Source organism: Argiope bruennichi, chromosome 7, assembly GCF_947563725.1.
Source record: "Argiope bruennichi chromosome 7, qqArgBrue1.1, whole genome shotgun sequence".
Lineage (NCBI taxonomy): Eukaryota > Metazoa > Arthropoda > Arachnida > Araneae > Araneidae > Argiope > Argiope bruennichi.
In genome coordinates this window covers 29,804,864-29,828,873 of record NC_079157.1, presented here as the reverse complement: position 1 = coordinate 29,828,873, position 24,010 = coordinate 29,804,864, and the positions used below count along the sequence as shown (strand labels likewise).

General features: G+C 29.0%; 1 protein-coding gene across 2 annotated transcripts; it reads right to left on the bottom strand.

Moving 5' to 3' along the window:
• Window positions 1–1,646: 1,646 nt before the first annotated feature.
• Window positions 1,647–20,376, bottom strand: LOC129975013 (gastrula zinc finger protein XlCGF7.1-like). Of its 2 annotated transcripts, none has more exons than XM_056087870.1 (2): window positions 20,270–20,376; window positions 1,647–3,375 (listed from the first exon to the last, which is right to left on the bottom strand). In XM_056087870.1, the coding sequence occupies exon 2, from the start codon at window positions 2,832–2,834 to the stop codon at window positions 1,914–1,916; it is 921 nt and encodes a 306-aa protein (XP_055943845.1). In that variant the 5' UTR covers window positions 2,835–3,375; window positions 20,270–20,376; the 3' UTR covers window positions 1,647–1,913. The 2 variants fall into 2 exon arrangements, with proteins under 2 accessions (XP_055943845.1, XP_055943846.1); XM_056087871.1 differs by having other exon boundaries at window positions 20,266–20,349.
• Window positions 20,377–24,010: the final 3,634 nt, after the last annotated feature.

The window sequence follows — 24,010 nt, the reverse complement described above, 5'->3', positions numbered from 1 at the left end:
ATCACCTTTGACTGTTCTTTAAACTGTATAACTGTACATCAGACCTCGTATGGTATCTGTTATAAAGATGCAAAAAACATCATTTATATTATATATATATATGTAATGATATCTTCTCTAATTTCAATTTAATTAATTTCAATATTTTATCTTAATTCAGTCCATAGTAACTTCATTCTAAAATATTGTCTTATTTCGTGATCCAATTCCACTGTCTCTACTTAATTAATTCAAGAGAAGCTTGTTAAATTGCTGAATCAGCTAAAAGTCCAACTTTTCCACACTCCGCGTGAAGAGACAAAATATCGCTGACGTAAAAAACTCTTTTTTAAAATCTTCCTGTGTTTCCCCTGCCTCTTCAACGCATGTAACGAAAATCCCTCTCGAAATCTCATTATATATTAACACTGTAAAGAAATACTTTCACTCTCAAAATCTGAGGCTATATAAGACCAGGGATAAAATGTCCAAGAGTTTTTTTCCTCATTCCTTTTCTATGAGCTCATCACTTGTACATATGCTTGCTTCTTCAAAATGAAATAAAACGACGTCACGAAATCAAAAGTATCTTCACTGTCGTCAAACTGCATTCTGCTTCACAATATAAAATAATGCTTATATATATATATATATATATAAATGGTTTTTCTTTCGTATGTGTCAGTAAATATTTCTAAGAATTTTCTTTCGTGGAAAACAATTCAACATAAAATTCATATTCGTTTAGTTAACATTTATTGCTAAATGTTAAAAGAAACATCAAATGGGTTTCTGTGGTAAAGCTTCACAAAATATGTCCAAGTTGTAGGCAAGCATTAGTAAAAACATCTTTAGATGTGTAAAGAAAATACTTTATTACGCAAATCTCAAAAATAGTATTTTTCTAATTGATGTGTTAGAAAATGTGTCCTAAATTTTTGTAATTATGTGTGTGTGAAAAATTATTACTAGCATACAAATCAAGAGAATCTTTTTTTCTTTTTGATTTGTGTGAATTAATAAAAGTCAATAGAAACTGCCAGGCCATGTTTCGATTGAGAAAGTCAAAAAATAACATCTTAAGGCGGGGTTTACACTAGGGCAGTAGGCAGCGCATAAGTAGAAAAGCTGAAAAATGTTGTTTCGGTAAATGGCAAGTAATTGTCCCGACGGAACAGTAACATTGCTTTATTGCAACAGTAACAGTAACGCTTTATTGTATTTTTTTTTTTTTTTCCCTTACTGCGCATGCGTCTGAAAAATTTGACGGTTTTTTATTTATTTTTTGCCTGAAAATATTAACCATTTATTATAGATTAATGCCGAAATTTTTTGCTGTTTGTTCTGTCTCGTGCGAGTCCCCCCCCCCCATTATTATTTTTTTTTCTTTAGTTTTCTGAATTTGACCTTTCATTTTCTTTTATCATGTTTCTTTTTGAAAACATCCCCCATTTTAATACGATATGCAATGGGAAGGGAGAATTGGGGGACGCCATAGCAGCAATTTATAGCCAAGCATGGAATGCCTGAATATATTTTATGAAATTATGGCAAACATAAATCAGTCCCTTTCTGTGCATGCGCTGCCTATTGAACGTCTTATAATTGCCCGAGTGTAAACCCGACAAAAATCTGCATCATTAGAAAAATCTATACAAAACGCTACACAGATGCATAATTCCAGTTTATTTGTACAAATATGTGGATTTAATTTTGCATGCCTCAATAAATATCTCCTTTCAATGTTTCGACCAGAAAATACTTTATTACAAACACAACGGACATGTAGTTACTCTTTAGAATGGATCGGTAAATGGGGCTGCGATTTCCTTTTGCATTAAATGCTTTATTACACACAGAGGTTTCTGCTTCGTATGCGTCAGAAAATATTTCCATAAAAAGATTCCACTAGAAAATGTTTTATTGCATACATTTCAAATGTGCAGTTTCTCTTTTATATGTGTACTTAAATGTTTCTTTAAATTTCCTCGCTCAGAAAATGTTTTACTGCATATCTCACAAACATACGGTTTCTCATTCGTGTGCGTTCTTAAATGTATCATTAAGTGTCTTCGTCCAGGAAACGCTTTATGGCATATCTCACAAATATAAGGTTTCTCTTTCGTATGTGTCCTTATATGTATCTTTAAACTTTCTATTACAGTAAACGCTTTGTTGCATGCCTCACAAATATATGGTTTCTCATTCGTATGCGTCCTTAAATGTATCTTTAAACTTCCTCTTAGAGTAAACGCTTTGTTGCATACCTCACAAATATATGGTTTCTCATTCGTATGCGTCCTTAAATGTATCTTTAAACTTCCTCTTTGAGAAAACGCTTTATTGCATATCTCACAAATATATGGTTTCTCTTTCTTATGCGTATATAAATGGTTCTTTAGATCAACCTTTTGAGAAAAAGCTTCACTGCAAATCTCACAAACATACGGTTTCTCTTTCGTATGCGTCCGTAAATGTGTCTTTAAATTTGATCGTTGAGAAAACGTTTTACTGCATATCTCACAAAAGTACGGTTTCTCTTTCGTGTGCGTCCGTAAATGGGCCGTTAAACTTCCTTTTCGATAAAAAGCTTTACTGCAAATATCACAAACATACGGTTTCTCTTTCGTATGCGTCCGTAAATGGTCCTTTAAACTTCCTAACACAGAAAATGTTTTATAACACACATTACAAGCACCCAGATTATCTTTCGTATGCGTCCTTAAATGTCTCTTTAAACTTCCTCGAAAAGAGAACCCTCTGTTGCACACATCACAAACAAATGGTTTCTCTTTAATATCCGTCAAGATTTGTGGTATCATATATTCCTGCGAAGAAAAGACTTCACTACACATTTTGCAGAATTCTTTCGTAAGCTTGCATATACTCCAAATTTGAGTGATAGATTAGAAATTTTTTTTATATTGTATGATCGATAGATTGGCTTTTCTTTCACAGGCCTTATTAAAAATGCCTTATTAAAGTGTGCTTCTTAAAAAATCTTTTGCAAAAAAAAAAAAAAAAAAAAAAAAAAAAAAAAAGATCTGCGTGATTTTTATTTTTTTAAAACATAAAAAAAAACAATTATTGGCAGAGGTATCTATTAGATATGCTGCTTGTGCATGATATATATTTTACAAGAATCGACAGAGTATTTTTTAAAATTTTTCAGAGGACTACTTGCTTTTATTGCATTATATAACGTAATAGCCTTTTATTCTCAATCATTGAATTTGATGAGATCTGCAGCCTTGTCGAAAAGTAGAGCGGCAACTGCATATATTTAACCTTAACCGTATTGGCTAACAAACAGGAATTGTTAAACTTCTATTCTTTATATAATTAATCTTGATGATTTATAAGCTGTATTGTTGCTGTTTCCGTTTCTGCCATAACCTGGAAAAAGAAAATTTTATTAATCTTTATACCTGAAGTTAAAACTTCAAAAATAACAACATTTCAATACTACAAACATTAAATAAAAATATTTTAATAATGTATTGCAATTTATTAAAATATGTATTATGTGTATAACATTAAGTCTAATTTTTAATAACACATTTTGTTGCAAAAATTTCAAATCGTTTTCATTGTTTCATCAACTATACAATACAGTGTTTTCATACTTGAAATATCAGGAAGAAAAATTTTGCTTTAATACTTGAGTAGCGTGCTTTAGATATAGCTAAGTGAAGTTACAGTATCACAAATGTTAGAAAACATTGGAGCCAATTTTAATAGCACTACGATTGCATGGAACTTCATACACAATGCTTCTGAAATACCGCGGCTGTAATGCCTGCAACAATTCGATACTTAAAAGTATTGTGTTAAGAAAATCATAAACATTAAGAAATGCATAAAATACTGAATTGCGACGAAACACAGTCAGTATTCTCTGCGGGCCAGAAGGTCACCAAAAGCGGCTATTTTGATATAATTTCTGAGAGATTTGTTTCGGATATTAGTGCAAGTGTCATTATTAAATTATAATTATCAACCAAAAGAAAATACTTGCAATATTCATCAATGATATGCGAAATATAAAGGCAACCTAAAGTTCTCTCAATACTTTGCATACAATGAAATAAAAGTACCGGGTGCGGCATAAATTCGTGCAAACTGCAAAAAATCATAATAAAAAAAGTAATGCTCGAAAAAAATTGCAGTTTGCGGGAATACGTTCAGAGAGCCTTTGGATTTTGTTATTTCCTTTAAAAAATGTATTTCAAAATGACCAATAGATGGCGCTCAAACTTCATACCGAGACTGTTTATGCAAATCAGTATATCTATAAAACACAAGGCTGGAAATGGATCTGTTATTCGACGTCAGTAGCATGCTATCGCTACAGGATCGAGCATTAGTGGTTAAACTGTTCTATTAGAACAGTGAATCCGAGACTAAAGCATTGCGACAGTTACGGACGGTGACAGGAATTAAGGCGAAGAAAAATCTAATTTCATTGAATGGGATATTGAATTTAGTTCGCCGTTTTGAGGAAACGGAAAGATTAGAGGATTATTCACGAACTGGCAGACCACCCATCTGTACTGACTGCGTTCCTGTTGTCCAAAGGGCCATGAGAAATGTGGCAGCCGAGACTTCAACGGGGAGTTCCAGTGCATGTGAAGCAGGTAAAACAACAGGAATTCCGGAAAGGTCAATCCGACGCATTCTGCACGAAATCTTGTAGCTGCATTCGTACAAAATAGAGGCATTTCACCAGTTGTTGCCAGCAGATTGCAAGAAAAGACAAGCTTTTGCAACATGGGTGCTCGCACAAATGGAACGTGACCCATAATGGTTACTGAACATCATGTGGACAGATGAAGCCCACTTTTCATTGCATGGTGACGTCAATACGCAAAACAGTCGTATCTGGGCAGCATCAAACCCTCATGTGTACACGACCAAACTCCTACATTCTCCACATGTGACTGTTTGGTGCAGTTTCACTGCGTCCTTCATTCTAGGCCCTTTCTTTTTTGAAGAGCGTTGTCGTGTATCCGGTTAGAAAACCTGTTCCGTCACTGCAGAACACTATCTTAGGCATTTGCGAGACCAAGTTGAGGCTGCTTTGCAGCAAAGACGTGCGTTATCTTCCATCACCTTCATGTAAGATAATGCCCCACCCCACATTGATAATTCCGTTAAGACGTTCCTCCTAGACACAATCACTGAGGACAGAGTAATAAGCAGAGGATGTAAGAATGTGTGGACCTCCCGATTGCCAGATCTTTCTCAAGCGGACTTTTGGTTGTGGGGATACCTGAAGTTTCGTGTCTACCGGGGCTCTCCTGCCACTTTGATGGAACTGAAAGATGTCATTTAATTGGCCATTAGTTGCATCGATACCGACATGTTACAAGCAGCTGTAATAGGCGTAGTGATGCGCCTCACTTGCTTAATACCTTGTGGTGGCGGTCATGTTGAGCATATTTTGCTTTAAAACAAAATGTACTATAATGTTACTATGCTCTGTTTTCCTGATTTGCATTTATCATGATTATTTAAAATTTGCACGAATTTATGACGCACCCGGTACATAAAAAATCTACCACTTTCTTATACTCTACTTTTAACCCACTATTTATTATTTGAACTTACATAACTATTATATTTTCTTTAACCGTAAAACTGTTTGAAATTTATTTACGAGGTTAAAGCACCTCATATTTTTTATTAATAATAAAAACAAGTTAAACAAATAAAAAAACTATTTATAATATGGTTTTAAAAGACACTTGGTCTTAAATGCCAACATAAATATTTTTGAGTTTCAAATTTTGACAGTCAAATAACCGACACCATTTTAGAAGGCTTACACCGCTCAGCAAATTGTATTATTCATTTCCCTAATTTTCTATCATCTCCCTTAAAATTTGGATTTAAAGATGAAACGGAAATGATTACACTTCAATTAACAGAAAAAAATGTCCTGAAACCAAACAAGTTTTTAAAAATATGAATATAGCAAACAGAATTGTTCAGTACAATATTTTTAATAATTTATATAATATCTCAGAGGATTATTCAACAAATTTAATCAAGTTAAATATAAAATTATTAAGAACGAAAAATATGAAGAACGGATTTCTTTTTTTTTTTTTTTTTTTTTGTTGTTGTCGCATCTAATTATTTTACAAAAATGAGCAACAAAAATGAAAACATTTCATAAACTTTTCACCATTGCTACTTATGGCGATAAAGCTTCGCTGCAAATTCAACTGTTGAAAAATAAATACTGTTTGAATTTACAGCATATCTGTAAATTCCAGAAGTTTATTAAAAGCAAACTTTAAACAAATATTACACGTTAAGGAAAATAAGCCAAGAATGGAGGAAAAATATTCCATTTTTTGGATGGAAGAAAAACCCTCCATCCAAAAATTCATTAAATTTTTTCCTCCAAAGAATGGGTGAAAAATCCAGAATAAAATATTTATAGCAACAATAAAAAATATATATGAATTTCTTTACAAGAGTGCGAAATATATTGAAATTCATCCATTGTATACATCCATTTTTTCATCAAACCTTTAATCACTTGATTTCCTTCAATTATTAAAAGCTAAATAATAAGGATTATTTAATAACCTTGTGGTTTACAAGACGAATAAAGTTACACAACTGCAATATTTAAATGACAGACGAATCGCATAATTACGTTTTCAACAGCGCTATGAGATTACGGGACTGGTCTCCAAAGAAAGGTTCATGTACAAAATGAAGAGAACATAAGTAAGACAATTAAAATAACACGATTTTAATGCCTGCCAATTTGGCGGAAACATGGACGAAATATATCTGAACATTTACTTGGTATAAAAATACAACCAATATCTTCGGTGAACTAGCTGAGCGTCAAAAGTGATTAATGTTTAAAAAAAATGAAAAAATTAGAAGCAATTCTTACTGTTCATTTTTCTGTGTTGAATTTAATATAAAATTGATTTCTAAGAGCAATTTGATGAAAAATTTCCTAAAATGAATAATAAATTACATGGGTCCAAACTAAATAGCTAGAAACCCACTTAAGCACAACTTCTATTTCTTTCTTATCTAATTTACATATGAAAAAACATAATATCTTAATAACAATCATCAACAGTACTGAATGATTGAGTTAATTGTAAAACAAATAGCGGGAGTGGTCTCTACAAAACTTTCTCGCACAGTCTCTACTAAAGGTATCATCACAGTGCATGGCATTGGCGTACAATAGTTACGAAATATTAACTTCGTGACTTCAGCATTTTTCTGAATTTATCGTGTTATCCTTGACGATAAATCCCTGGCAAGCCGTTCTACACATTTTTCTCAACCAATTGAAACAAAAATTCAACAAAAGATTTCACTTCTAATAAATAAAATCTCATACCAAACTACACAAATTTAAGTCATTGGGGTTTTGAATTACCGCGTTTACATATTTCTGAAAATGCAGACCGATATTCAATCAATCCGCTGTTGGAAATGGTTCAAATTTTGACAGGTTTCACAATAAAGATGTCAAATGTGTGTCCCGAAGCTTATCTATTTAGTCCTTTTCGTTTGGAAGCTATCGTGTTAACTTATATTTGAACAGTCGGACAGACGAACTGCCTTTGAACAGATTTGACTCAAAATTTGATAGAAGTCAGCAAATTTGGTGTAAAAACCGTATACCAAATTTCATCTGTCGAGTTCAAAGCATTTTTGACGAATTATTATATTACTTCTTCGTATGTACGTATACGGGAAAGTAAAAATGTCAAACATGCGCCTTTAAAATAGCTTTGACCCAAACTTAATATGAAGCTTATTTTGCATTGATATAAATTTTAGCATCAGTTGCGTAGCAGAAGTATGACAAAAGGGTTATGGATACCTCGCACGCCATAACGACAAAATGACTGCGCGTTTACGTCATTGTTGAAAGAAAATTATGATGAAAAAGCGAAAAATTATATTATGGCCTATCCTATGTTTAAACTTGCAATGTCACTGTTGATGACTAGGGTGAGATGGTGATATTTATTAATGTTGTGCATTATTTTCTCTTGCTTAACAAGGTTAATGGATTTTAAGAAGCATTCTTAAAGATGACTATTAAAAAATATTCTATCATTATTAGGTTTTGAGGTTTGATTAAATTAATCTTAACAATATTTGTATAACTTTCATCATTTTGTAATTGTAACTATGAAAAGTAATATTTATACTGTTTTGTTATTTATACTGTTACTGTTTATCTCTTATTAATATTATACAATTTTATCCATGTTCATTCAGTGGTAATTTCTGTATTCTCTATATATCCCGTTTGCGGCAAGAATTGACACATGTATATACACAGTAGTGGCTAAAATTGTGAAAATCCTTAAGAAAAGTGCATTTTCGAGATTTGAATGCTCATGACAGCAATTCTATTTGCAGAAATACTCCAAAGCTATACACTGTTTTAAAGACAATTTAACTAAAATGTAAGGCATTGAATTAGTTTCAATTATCTTTATTTTTTAAAACGTTTAACGAAATAATAGAAATAGGTTTTGCAAATTATATTATTTCTATATAAAAGATTACAGAAACACTTTTTTTTGCGTTGATAAGACATAAAATCCCTTTTTTCTTCTTCAATGTAGTCTGTGAGCAAGAATGAAAAAACAACAAAAACAATAAAGTGGCATCTAGTTATCAATACAATTCAGCAACTGACACGACATTTTGCAGTTGAGAACAGATCGTTTTGCAGCGCTCTTAGGGACTGCTATCAAGTTAATCAAGCTTTTTTTTTTTTTCTTTTTTTTTTGTTTGTTTGGTTTGATGTTTTATGGCTCAAGAAACAATCTGAAGGTTATACTGCGCGAAAGAAATTTATTTCTAGTTCAAAGTTTAAAAAAACAGTTTCTATTAAAATGATACAAAAATAACAATTGCTAAAACGATGATAAATGACAAAAAATCACAACGAAACCATGACAATGAGTTCAAATCAAGGAATAAAATCCTACAGATTTTAAAAAGACAAAACGGTTGTCATATGGATCTCTGATAAGGAATATTAGAAATTAAAAAATAAAATTTTGTTTAACTCATTAACCATTTACTTGAAATTACAAAATGTTTTATATATTCAAGCTGTTTCAATTTGGTGAATTTAGATATATATTTGAAAATTGAGTGTTTGGAAAAATTGAGTTTGTGTAAATCTAATTTTGAAGACGACCCCTTCCATTTACTTATAGTGAAGATATTTCTACAACGACAAGCATTTACAGTTTTATTATATAATAATTAGTTTCGGAAGAAAGAATAGCATTCAGATATTTTTTGACAGACTGCACAAAATTTAAATATTCTTGTGAAAATGCGAATTAATACATTGTTTAAATTAATATTTTATATTTAAGATAAAAAACGCACACAAAAAAAAGTTGCAAGTGTTTTATTTTTTCACACTGCAGTTAAAAAAAAAAAACTTTTAATTTCAGTAAAATGCAAATTTTTCATAAAAATAAATTTATTTAAATTTTCCGGAAATTAAAATTAAATGCAGTTCCGTTAGCGAAATTTCAGACAAAAACCTGTTGAATCTTAATGACAGATGTTGGGGTTAATAGAACTGCGCCAATATTTAACCGTGGCGACATCTGAAGCTCAGTTAATACAAAATTATAAAGAAGTAAATTCGTAACATCTACATAGCCAGTAAAATAAAAAGATTAGAAAAACTAAATATTAAGAAATTAAAAAGAAAAATGCTTTCAAATCCAATCACTTAATACATTCGGGTTAATACTTTTTAATAAAATGGAAACATGAAATATGATCTGTATTTCAGCCAAAATTTCACATATTAAGAAATTTATTCTCAGATGATTAACAGAGCAACAATCTCGTCAAATATTCTTCAAAAAAAATTTCTTAGAAAATTCACATTAATCATCTCGACCAATCCTCTTATACTTTAATATAAGTCAAATACTTAATGTTTCTTCTTCAAATGTATCAGGAGTATGTATGTAAGCAGTTATTTCTTTAAAGAAGCTAGTATTTACAGGAATTACCAGTGCTATTAAAGGTAAGTAAATTTTTGTAAAATATGACCATATGTGCAAGAAGCGGATATATCAATATTGAATTTGGCAATGTCAGACGAAAGGTTTAGTATGATAAGTCATATCACTGACTCTCCAACCGCCCGAAGGCACACGTTATACAGCAACACTGGCAGGAACTGTGGTTGAGTGCTAAGGGCCACCACTGGCCACGGTACAATCCTTCGATAAGGAACGTACGTTCCGTCATCGATGAGAGGAGCTAGATTTCCATCTTTTCATGTACCCGCCAGGATGGCAAGATGCACCCACCATGCCGGAATCACCTCATCCGCATTTCGAGGTCCGCCTCCAGGGGCCATGGTTTGCTATGATAATATTTTACTATTTTTCAAGCGATCTTTCATTGATTTTTTTCTTTTCTTTTTTTTTTTTTTTTGTACAAAGTATAGAAATATTGTAATCATGAAAAAAATTCGAATTCGAGATTTTGACATATCACCACGTTTTAGATTCCACTAAGTTTTTTATGCATTATGCCTGTTTATGAACGCGATAACTCACAAAAGTTTTGAGCTAGAAAGATGAAATTTAGTGTATCGATTTATGACATAAATCTTTAGATTTCTGTGAAATTTTGAAGGAAATCTATTCAGAGGAAATAAGACTGTGTGAGTGTAAGTGAAAAACACAAAATGTAAAGAGCTAAATAAACAAAATTTGGTACACATATTTAGCAATTAAAATACAGATTTTTATCAAATTTTGAACCATGTGTCCAACGGTTGGTCGACTGTCGGTCAGCAAGTTCAGTAAAAATGCTAAGTTCACACCACAGAAAGTTCTAGAAAGTTTCGAATTCGCCTTTGTAACTTTGCAGCAATTTCATTTTCATTTCTGGAGTTGATTTGTATATTTTGCTGCAGCATTTGAAATCAGGTTTGCATCCATCAATAACTTTTAAAGTATTTAGCATTTGTAAAGTCGCAGCTAGAATTCTAAATTGAAATATTTATTCATTTTGTTAAAAAGAATAAGTAATCAGCAACTAAATCTTGTTTAGGTAAAAAATACTCTGAAATGTATTCATAAAGGCTTGATATATTTTTGTTGTTGTTGCTGTTACTAAACTGATTATTAAATACGAAACAAGATTTTAAAGCTTAACTGAATAGCAGATGAAGAAATGTTTTCTCGATTTTATGAATTAAATGATGAAAAACAATATAATAAATTCTAATGCAAAGAAAAAAAAAATGTTTTATTTACAGCTATTTATTATTATGAAACAAAGTACAATTAAAACTTCGGTTGCTATAAGACATCGTTTTTATTTCTTTCAGTGTACTTTAATTCCATGAACTCAGTCATTATTATACTTCATGTTACGTCATTACTTGTTTTAAGCTTTTATATGTAGGGTCATATTATTAAATAGGTCAAGTAGATAACTTTGAAAATATCGGAGAGGGGAAAAAATAAATATTCAGGTTTCTAAGTACTTCTAAGAAGTTTCAAAATTTTATCCCCACATTGTCGACTTCTCTGAGTTCGGAAAACACATTTTTAAAAATGTACGACAAACATAACTCAAAAAAGCTTTGATCTAGAAAGATAAGATTTGGTCTACAGTCTTTACACTGTCGTTTGTAGATTTTTATCAAATTATGAGCAACATCTGTGCAGAGGAAGTCCGTCTGTTAGAATATAACTTAACACTACAAATACAAAACGAAGAGAGCTAGATAGATAAAATTCGGCAAACAGAATTAACGTCTATAGTATAGAAGACATCAAATTCTGAACCAAATTCAACAAAGTGTTGATCGTCTGTCGACCTTGTCTTTCAGGAATATGTAAATTTTGTAACTCAAAACCCACCGATGTAAATATATCAAATTTGGTATAAGATTCTGCGACTGTAAAAGTAGTTTTGTGTCAAAGTTTTGTTTCAATCGATTGGGAGAAATGCTTCTAAAAAAACACACACACACACAAATCGATTTTCGGATACTATTAACTGGATTATAGGGTCAAAATATTATAATTTGACAAAAATGACACGACAGATGCAAAGAAAAAAAAATCATAATTCACGTCAAAGATTAATATTTCGGAGCTATTGTATATAACCATAAGGATGGCATTTTGAGGATAGTATTTTTATCAGAGTATAATAGAAAGTTTTGGGTAGACAACTTCCGGTAGATTTGCGATATTTTCTAAATAATTTAATACCATGTTTTCGTTCAAATTACAAAGATAATGCATTAAAACGAATTAAAATTAAAATCAAGTATCGTTTAAATTACGGAATGCTATTCGATCTATTTTACAAATTAATAACTTTTTTCAAGTTTTATATTACTGATATTTTATTGCATTTAAAAATATTACTTTATGATTAAATAATTTAGATTAATTTTTAAAAGTTGTAATTTCTTTATAATTTTAAATAAAGTTACTTTAGAATTCACATTTTGAATTGTTTTAGACGCAACATATTCAAATCAAATCTCCAAAAAGTAAATCATAATTAAAAGTTTTGCTATTTCAGCATGCAAAAATTTCCTATTTGAAACTATGTTTGTACAAATAAAATAAAAATATTTAGTTACGAAAGTTAGAAAAGGAAAAGGGGGTATCCAAGATGCAAACTTAAAAGCTCCTATAAAGCTTAATCTGATCTTAGCTATATGATTGCTCAATTGTACTTCAGGAAAAAACTGATTTCGAAATAGACAGTAATTTAGTTTTTAGATTATTCAGCAGGGAGCAATCAAGTAGAGTTCCAAAAAGCGTACTTTCCACTTCTTTGACGAATGACTAAATTATATTTTAAGAATTGTTAATTTTATTTTTCTTTTTAATATTGTCCATTAAATAATTTCATGTAGTTCGCAAACATATCTAATGCAATATGTAATAATTTTGAGATGTTTTTCTGTTTCTTTTTTGTTGTTGTTGTTGCAAAACTATTTTTACTGCGCATTTAAAACAATTATCATTTGCATTTAAAATTAGCAAATTTTTAAGAATTTATGCAATTAGAATTTCTGCATAAACAAAATCTGACTCATTTCGTTAAAAAGATTTTTAAAAAGTCTCAAACTAAAAACATGAAAAAAATGCAATTGAAATTTATTAACATTTATTAATTATAATTAATTAGCAACTTGAAATAAAAAAATATTGTAAATTTTTATCACATAAAAATACATTCAGATAAAATTTATGTAAATTTTATGACAGGCAATTTATTTTGGAATATATTTCACATATAAATCAATAAAAAGAAAAAAAGGTTTATGTGAATTCGTACATTATATTTACAGTATGGCGTAATCTGAATTTAAGAGGAGGGTTAATTCTGACTTTCAGCGCCAGCCTCATGATTGCCTCATTTTTCGAGGAGCAAATATTTCGACGAGCATTTTCTATTTTGCGTAAAAATACCCTGTATTCATTTAGGCCGATTATTTTTCTTTCCATTGATTAAAACTAGATCTTGCATTTGATGGCTCTGGATAATTTCCGTAATGTGCCAACAGATTACATTTCTTTTCAGGAAAGAATTTTTTAACATAAAAATCATAACCGTACGTTTTTTTCCCCCTTATTTTCATCAATACATGCTTTATTTATTCAGAAATATACAAAGCTATAACACTTGCACAGCTAGATCGTTTTTGCGTCTTCTTGAAGGAAATGCTATACAATATAAATCTCAACATCTTCATTTCTCTTATTTTTTTTATACATCAGTAACAGTTACTTAAATTTCTCCGTTAAAAAAACACTCTACTAAAGTCATTGACAAGCGATAAAAATCAGTCAGACTTTTGCAAATTTTAACCCCTTAAGAAGTAGGACGTAGATAACGAAGCGCTCTCACAGGTCCGGAACGCTCTGAAGTAGAGCGTCACAACGGGCCAACGCAGTTTTTGCAGTTAGGCCAAATTTTATAAAAAATTCACATAAAATCATCATTTTCATATAATGACTTCAATTTTACAAATAACGTATGTAATATACAACTACTTAATATTTATTAACATAAAGACTACAGCATAAAATGAATGAAACATCCAAACACTCAGCTTTTAACTATGCCCACGGAAACAAAAATTATACGCATGAAAATTAAGTTACAAATGAAAGTTGCATAAAATTTCAGTCATTTAGTTTTGTTTAGAAATTTAATAAAACATCCCAAATAAATATCTCGCCGTGGGCCATGAAGGGAGAATTGAGTGTTCACCGATATGAGATCATGGTCCTCAACGAGGTTAAGAAAATTTATTCACAATCTATTTCATGACAAAAAAAAAAAAAAAACATTCTATTAAACATTTTATAACCTACAACTGTGCTGTATTTTTCTGCTTCAATAAAGAGTTATTTAATTTTACAACTTAAAAAAAATATTTACGAATTAAAAAAAACATATTCAAATTTTCTCTCATTTGGGTCATTAAAATTCTCTTAAAAATGTTCTTATACCACACAGTACTCTATTGCAGATAATCACATACATACGGTTTTTCTTTCAAATGGGTCTGTAAATGCCTTATCAAACTTCCCATTTGATAAAAACTCTTAGTGCACACATCACAAGGAAATGATTTCTCTTTTAAATGTGTTACTAAATGCTTTTTAAAACTGTGAGCAGAGAAAATGTACTTTTGACTGATTTAATAAAAAAAATATTTGGTATAAACTGTTTTCCCAAATTATTGCATAAAAATTGTTAATTATATATTAAAAAAAGGAGGGAGATATATATATATATATATCATTCATCAAATATGCTTGAATCAAATTTGCCAATTCTAGAACAAACGCTACATCCCTTAAAATATAAGGAGTTCCGTTAGAGATATACGGGTTTAATTTGGTAGAATTAAACACCTTTAACAAATAAAAAGTAGAGAAAAACTCTTCACATTAAATGAATATATACTATATAATTAAATGTACCATTGGCACAAACAAACTGAAAATTTTTCAAAAATATGAATTATTTCAAGCTGATTTATCTTTCTCTCTAAACTGTGATATATCGGATCAACTCTGCTAAATATTAAAGACATGCAAAAACAATCTACAAAATCTTCTTATTTAAAGCTTAAATAAATAAAAAACACAAAGAAAACATAGCTTATCCATATATATATATATATATACCGAAGGCATATCTATGGATGGAAGCTCCAAAAGAACAATGGCAATGATTTGATAACCACTTAAAACAATGAAGATTATTGCTGTAAAATTTGCTTGATAATATTATTAAACAGTTTTTAACATCATAAAAAATATGTAAAGCACAAAAGTGGCAACATTAAAAAAATATAAATTTTTGAATTTTAAGATGGTGGAAAATCATATTTGTGTTGCAGTAATTCTGGACACTGAAGTGGAAGAATAACCGATTGATTTTTAGTTAGCATAGCTTTTACTAGTAGTAGAAATCAAGCTCTTAACAATAACCTTTACAAGTAATATGGAAAAAGCTGTGAGTGTTGGAGAGAGGAGGAATTCTATGAGTTGCAATTGTATTGCTTACAGGAATCCTTTCCACTAGTTTTGAAAGATGGTATGAATGCTGCAATTTGGGTAATAACTCATATCTATGCTAAAAGATAATCATTTTCTGCAAAATAACAATTGGACTTTTGAAAGTAACGAAATTACACAACTCAGAATATTATTTGCAATTAAAGTTTTGAAAACTGGTTTTAGCGAGTAATTACTCATGAAATAAGCATATATCTAATTTAGAAGCTGTAAATTCACACACACACACACACACACACACACACACACACACACACACACACACACACACACACACACACACACACACACACACACACACACACACACACACACACACACACACACACACACACACACACACACACACACACACACACACACACACACACACACACACACACACACACACACACACACACACACACACACACACACACACACACACACACACACACACACACACACACACACACACACACACACACACACACATCTAAATAAAAAAAATATATGATTTGAAACTGAAAAAAGCATTTAAAAAAATCAAATCAAAACAGTTAAATATGCTTATACTCTTTTATTTAAGTTCACTTGTTTCACAATTGCAAAGATGGAATTTCCAGTTTGAGAGACAATTATTTTTAATTATGAATTTTTATAAATTGATTTTTCACATGGTTTCTGTTGAAGATAGTTTTCAAATTATATACACTTAGATCTTTTTGAAGTCAATACTAATTAATACATACTAATTAATACAAAATATTAATTAATTTGACATTTTAATTTTATATATGAGTTTCAAATGGGTAGAGAATATATGAAAAATCAGTTTCCAAATCACATTCTTGAAATAACAAATAAAATATCAGAAAAATTTAAAATAAAAACAAAATTATTTAGCAGAAAATTACAGAAGAGTGGTTTTTATAACTTATTTAATTTACTAGAATTCTCAGAGTGTTGTTTATCAGAAATTCAAAACCTATAAAGAGCAAAATTTCACTTTCAGAATGAATTCTGTTATTTATCTAAAATCTTAGTATTTTAAGTGAATTGTATTGTAATTTCAGTCTAGAGAACACAGAGATTAGAAAAACAGCTTCTAAATTAGATGGTAATTTTAAAAATTCTGCTACAAACAAAAACAAAATACTTTTTTTTTGCTGAACAAAATGTTAATTACATATCAAAAACCTATTAATTAAAGAAAATTTCCTTGTCAAGGTAAATAATAATTTCCATTATTTTCAAAAAATATTTTAAAAATTCTAGCAGAATGCTATATTTAATAATCATTTGCTTCCCCTTCCAAAGAATTTGTTAAGCATTATAATTAATCATTAACTTTCATTTCTGTTCAAAAATTAAAAAGAAAACTCACTTCTATCATAACTAACTTCTAAACTTTAAAATTAACTTTTAAATCTCCCCCCCCCCAAAAAAAAAGCTAAAAACATTTTCTTACAACAAGGACTTTAAATAAACAAGAAAGTATCTTTCTATTTCATTAAACAATTGAAATATGACTTGTGTTTTTCTTCAAAAATTTGTAGAATTATTATGCAAGTTTTCCCCCTTCCCCAAGAAAGAATCATTATACACATCACACATGGGATGCTTGTATTGAGGAGACGGAGGGATGAATGAATGGGCAATTAAAGCAGATAAATAATTTAAAATAAGGAAGTGAGCAGCCAGACATGTATTGATTGTTATTGGTGCAAGTGCAAAATGTATTATTTTGTTTGCTCCTTAACATCAAGAATGGTTGAAGGAAATAAATAAATGACATACAGGGCAGAACATCTTTTTGCCCTTTCATCATATTTTAGAAAGTGAAACAAATGCACAAATGTTTTGTCTCAAAGGTTCCCTGACATCACAAACTCTATATATAGAACATATGCATCTCAATAATGAAGAAAAAAAATATTAAAGTAAATAAATTAGTTATAAGGCGAGTATTGCAACGTCCCCATTTAATTATTTATGTTGCCTAATTTACTATGAAATAGCAGTTTCTGATTTGCAGACAAAATGAGAACAGATTTCTTATTAACAGACAGAATGAGAACAGATTTCTTATTAACAGACAAAATGAGAACAGATTTCTTATTAACAGACAGAATATTATATGTTCACAATTTTTCTTGATTAATAGAAAGATATATGATTTGGAATGTAAAGATATATTAGGAATGTTCTCCATAAGAATGAATTACAAAAGTATTTGAAAACTATTCCTTCAATTGTATTCCAAAACTATTCCTTTTTGCAATAATATTTTTTGATTTTTGAAATCTTTTAAAATCAAAATAGCTTTAAACAGCAAGAGCTAAATTTTTAATAATATAGCATTTATAATTTTTTAAAAAATCATGACTTCATCTTGTAGAAAAATTTAACTTTTAGCAGCTAAGAAAAAAAAAAAAAGTCCTGCAATGTATATTAACAATTTTCAAACAGAAGTAATATTTGAAGAAAAATAATATTTCAATTTGAATAAAAATGTACTTATTATAAAGAGGATCAAGCAGAAAAGTATTACAATAAAAGCTTTGAAGTAAATATACAGTGCTGAAAAATTAACAAAAGATATTATCTACATATTATAAAAATCAAGTCCAGATATAAGAAAAATATCTCCACACTTCCACATACATTTACATTTCTCACCAATTTTTTCCTCTGACTAAACTTAACTTTTAATAATAATAATAGATTTAGATAAATAACTTTTATCTAAATTAGGTTCTTTATCTTAAAGTAAATGTTATGTTTCTTGATTAATAAAACGGAATAGAAATATTCTACTTCAGTGATTTTTGGTTCAATTTCCATTGAAAGCATCAGCATGTAAATTATTTTGGGGCAATTTCTCGCCAAATATAATTCTAGCAATTTTTATTGCAGTTCTCACATTTTATTTAGCATATCTTGGAATGAAACAAGGCACTATCGGGGCATCTGAGGAAATAATAGATTTGTTTTAAAGGCCTGGAACACAAACTCCTTCCAACATTACTATTCGAGATCAAGCAATGAATTACTTTCTGCTGTGGCCAGTCAGTTTCCTATAGCAGACCAGTGAAAATCTTTGCATGTTTTGGATTCCAAATTAATTTTTGAGTTTAAAATTCATGGAAATATTTCTAGTTTACCTATGGATTACATAAAAAAATTATATAATATTTCTGACATTCATGTAAGTACTTAATACATTTTATTTTTCTTTATTAACAATATTTTCCAAGTTGTAACTTTTTGATTGCAGCTACAAATCATTAAGCCTAAGATTGGATTAGCATTCGACTACTCATTGTTGGGAGTATACAGGTATGTGTTGATGATACATCTCAGATTTTGCATTACCATTTTATGAATAAATTGTTTGCCAAAATTTTCTTTTATTTTTCATAAACAATATCTTTGTTTTTGTTCATTTTTTTAAAATTTGAATTTTATATCAGTGACATTTGAAAATTGTAAACCAATTTTTATAATTGGAGCAGAAAATCACAAATATCTTATTGCTTATAAAAAAATAGTTTTATAAAAATCAATTTTGGTATTTTTGATAAACATGATTAATACTTAATATTAGAAGAAATTATTCTATTATTAAATGAAATGAACATAATTGTTTTAATCAGTATATATGTATATTTAAACTTCTTATTTGTAATTAATATAAAAATACTCACAATTTATGTAGTTCAAATTATTAAATATTATATTGATTAATGATTAAATGTTATAATTATGATTTAGAACAGTTATTAAACATTAAAAACATTTTATATAATTTCTATTCATATTTAATAAATGATTCAGAATTTTAATAATATAATAGAATTAGAATAGCATTCTTTTATGGTAAACTATTTCATTTTCTTAGGAGGATAGAACTGGAGTGGAATTCTTTCAATGGATATATTAAGAGGAAAACAGATCCAATCCAAAATAAATATATAACCAACAGAAAAACATTTCAGAAATAATGTCAATGTACACATAACAGTTAAAATAACTGAAGGAATAAATTATTCCCTAAATAGAATCATGGTAATCTTGAAAATATTTTGTAGAATTAACTTTTTCAGTAAATATAATACTCCAAATGGATTTTGTGAAAAAATGCATTTACTAATCATTCTAGGATTTTACATGTTGAAATCTATGTAGCACGGTTAAAAATATAAAATAAGTAAGCAATATAATTATAAATTGACAATAACATACAACATAATTTCAAAACAACAGCATGAGAAAAAATTTCAATAACAAGGTGTGGGAAAAGCAACCATCAATTTTTCTTTTCTCCACTACTCCATGCCCATAGGATATATTTTAATTGCGAATAATTTCATCTAACTATAAATCTTAAAAGGAAATTTGCAATAGTTTCATTTACAACATCATTTGAATTGATTGAACATTGATTATATGTATATAATCTTAAATTCTCAAAAAAAAAAAAAAATGCAAACAATACTTGACGAGTTTTTTATTTACGGTAGAAGCACGCATTAAACTTTCAATATAGCTACGCTGGAGAACAAATCTCCATTTCCTTACAATAATTATCTTATTTTAGCCATATAAAGAGAAGTTTTATTCCTTAAAAAATAAACTCCTTGAAAATAAAATAAGTTATGAATCAATTAAAACTTACTTACAGTTATTTCAAAATTAGGAAACAAAAGTTCAATTCAAACACCATCATCTAACAGCAGTCAAAAGAAAGGCTGTTTTTTCGGGTAGCGTTAGCCGAAGGACGTGTTGGAGAATCAAGCTAGGTTCCAATTAGTGCCTGTAGACGGCGCCAGCAGTCTACAGCCCTCTATAGGCGCTAACAAGAACTATCCCAATTCCGGGATTAGCTGTAATAGGGGTTATAAGATTTGGCAAATAAGCATATTCGTGGCGAATTATGCCAAACTTTTTCATTTTCTATTACGCGATTTTGTTTTGTATTCTATTCCGCCAAAACTGAATCATCGAACTGTTTCGTTTCTTTTACTCTTTCTGAAACTTTACTTGTTTCTTTTACACTCTTTCAGAAATTCACCTGATAATTTTTTACTTTAAATTGAATTTGATGTAAATACATTCTTTATTTTATTAAAATGTATTTATTTATTAAGAATTTTTTAAAGTCATTCGCTAAAAATTATTATTTATTAAATAACTTATTAAAAATATAAATGTATTTATTTATTATTTTTTATTTATTTTATTATTGTATAATTATTTTTCATTTGAAAGAAAACGTCTCCAACAGTCAAAAATAATAAAAATATTTTTTATACAAAATTTGAATAAATAAATGTTTTTATGTTATTGCGATTCGAAATAACATTTGGCTGCAAGGACTCTCCGTGTAATATATATATATAATTTTTTTACTATATAAAAATTTTTTTCTAATAAAAGAGAACGTGCGTGTGTGTATGCAGAGAAGAATAAATATTTTTGGAGGGTGGGAAAGTGTAATGTTTAGTAAAGAAATTTTTTTAATTTTTATTATTTAAAAACAGCGGAAAAGTTTGATGTTTTCCTGAAATAACTTCCGAAAATGTTTCCAGATTAAAAAAGATTTTAATTCATCTTTAAAATAAAAGTATATTTATACATATATCTTTTTAATTATAAAATCTTATGATATTCCTTCTTTATTTTAACAAATTTTTAAATATTGATTTTCAACGATATGGTAAATGAAAGACAAATCATTTTCATTGTTCAATGAAAGCTGAACGATTTTCCTTTGTTAAAAAAATATGAGATAAAATTATTCATATTTTTAATATAATAAAATTTATAGGCTGGCATGAATTGCGTCTTTCGGGGCGGATTGTTGGACTTGGTGCATACAAATTTAGCTATTTCTTGGATAGCAATATTAAGAAATAGTGTTTCAAAAATTAAATTAAGATTTTAATAAAAAATTAACAAAATTCCTGCATTTTTTTTAATAACTTCAAAACATTTTCAATTTAAAAAAATTAGTTTTTCAGTTTTCTCTTTTTTAATTCCATTCAATATTTTTCTTCTTCGATCTTAGTATTTTTCAAAATACTTTTAGTATTTTTCAAACATATTTTTCATTGGTTTAGTAAACTATACTTCTATATGAGAACATTGCAGTGATATTAAATACAAATTTATGTGCAAATTATTGTCATTTTAATTTTTTAAAAATAATATAAAACTAAACAATTAAAATCTACAACCTTGGCTTCCTATGTTTTGGATGAAGATCCAAATCTACTTTATTATTTTCATTTCTATTATTTATTTTTTATTTATTTCATTTCATTTATTTTAGGTTAACATAAAATTAAAAATTAGGTATTACTGAAGCATCGTCTTTCCCCCCCCCCCAATAAAATACAGTTGATTTTTTTTATTTTAACAGGTTTTTTTTTGGCTTTATTTATAATTTATTAAATAATTATTAACAATTTATTAAATAATTTAACTTTGCTCTAAAAAAGTTAATAAAAGGACATTTATTTTTCTGAGAAATCTGTGACCCTATCGGTTGAAATTAGGGATTGCAATACCGAACCAAAATTTCAATACAGGTATTCGGTATTTTTTAAATCTTAATACCGGTATTAGAAATTTTAGAAAAAGAAATAAAACACAGGTATTTCTTTGTTTTATTTGCCAGTTTTGTTAGAGAGTGTAAATACTACAAAAAATAAATTTTAACTTATAAATTATAACAGTATATAATCACAAAAAAGTAAAGGAACAAATTATTTATTTAAATCACAAAAAAGTGTAAATATCGCTATTCACTCTGTGGTACTATTACAAATTTTTGAAATATGATCTTAAAAAACATAATGCATCCATTGTACTGTCATTAAGCCTGAAAAGTAATTTTGTGTAAAAATTACCAGCTGTCGAAAACGCTCTTTCGGCATCTACGCTATTTATTGGTACTGTTAACAATGCGCGATATACTTTTTCCAAGTATTTACATCTAAATCTCTCATCTTCAAATAAATCGATTTCTCGTCGGATGGTTTTGGATATAGCTGATTTCTGTATTGTATTTTAGTTCGTTGAAATTTTTTTATTTATCGCTAATTCTAATTTTTGTTCAAGAGACAATTCCTTTTCACTATCGACAGTAATGACATCGATAATTGAACCGAATTCATCTGAATGTGGATAGGTGTGCGGGTAAAAAATTTTAAGAAAATTTATTCTAAACTTATAGTGATGTTAAACAGATCGATAAACAGATAGTGATGTTATGGGGTTCTTTCAGTGACTGCAACATGAAATTTATTGTTGCATTAGCTGTTAATAAATTAGAATCTCTCCGACATAATGCCCCAAAAGTCAGTTTTATTGGAAGTAGAGCTGATATAGTTCTGGATATTAAGCCGAATTCACTATCTGAAAAATTAATTTACAGGTTTAAGTCGAATATTGATTTTTGGATTGGACTTCTCAGTTTCAAAAATCGTTCCATCATTAGGAGTAAACTATTCCAACGTGTTTTAGAATCTAATATTAACCTATATTCAGTTTTGTTTTCAGTTAGTATATATTTTAGTAAATTAAAAAAAAATTATAAATTATAGGAAGCAATTCTTGATAGGTTAATATTTCATCTTCATTGGCAATATCTTCTTCAACAATTACATTATCATTTTCTTCTTGTCAATATCACTCTCACTCAAAGTTGGAATCCGAAGTTTCTATATCCACAGTATTTGGATTCTTCTGTTCTTTATTTTTTTGGTATAATATATCTATAACTCCTAATTGAATTCCATGTGCACAGCACAACTGCTGATTTGCACCAATCAACTTTCCAACTTTTTTCATAATTGTTGCCCCATCAGTCGTTATGGATACAATATTTTCTTACAGGGATAATCCATGTTTCGCTAATTTAGATTATAGCAATTAATTAAGCCATTAATTAGCTAATTAATTTCTTCCGTTAGGGAGACATAAAAATAAAAACATATACTATTTTGCTATGTTCGTGATCCCTGAGCATATAGTGGAGGCAATTATAAAATTTTTTAGTAAATACCGAAAAACCGGTATTTAAACTTCAGAATACCGGTATTACAAAACTGTATAAATGCCTCAAAATACCGATATTCGGTATCCCGGTATTGCAATCCCTAGTTGAAATGTTTGTGCAAATGTGAATAAAATGCTAAGTTATATTTTTGTAAAATCTCACTTCTATAGAGATAAATGTCTATTTAAACTGTAGAATAAATTTCATACCCTCCAGCACTGCTTATCGAGTCATCACTAGCAATTCTTACCGATATATTACATATAACGTAATATCAACAAATTACTGAAGAATAGATATTTCCAAAGAATTCTAAATAGTTAAAACAAATATTTTCGAACATTAGTAATAAATTATT

Excerpts from the sequence above, each read along its gene's own strand:
- LOC129975013 (XM_056087870.1), bottom strand. The coding sequence starts at position 2,834 with ATGTGTAGTGAAGTCTTTTCTTCGCAGGAATATATGATACCACAAATC.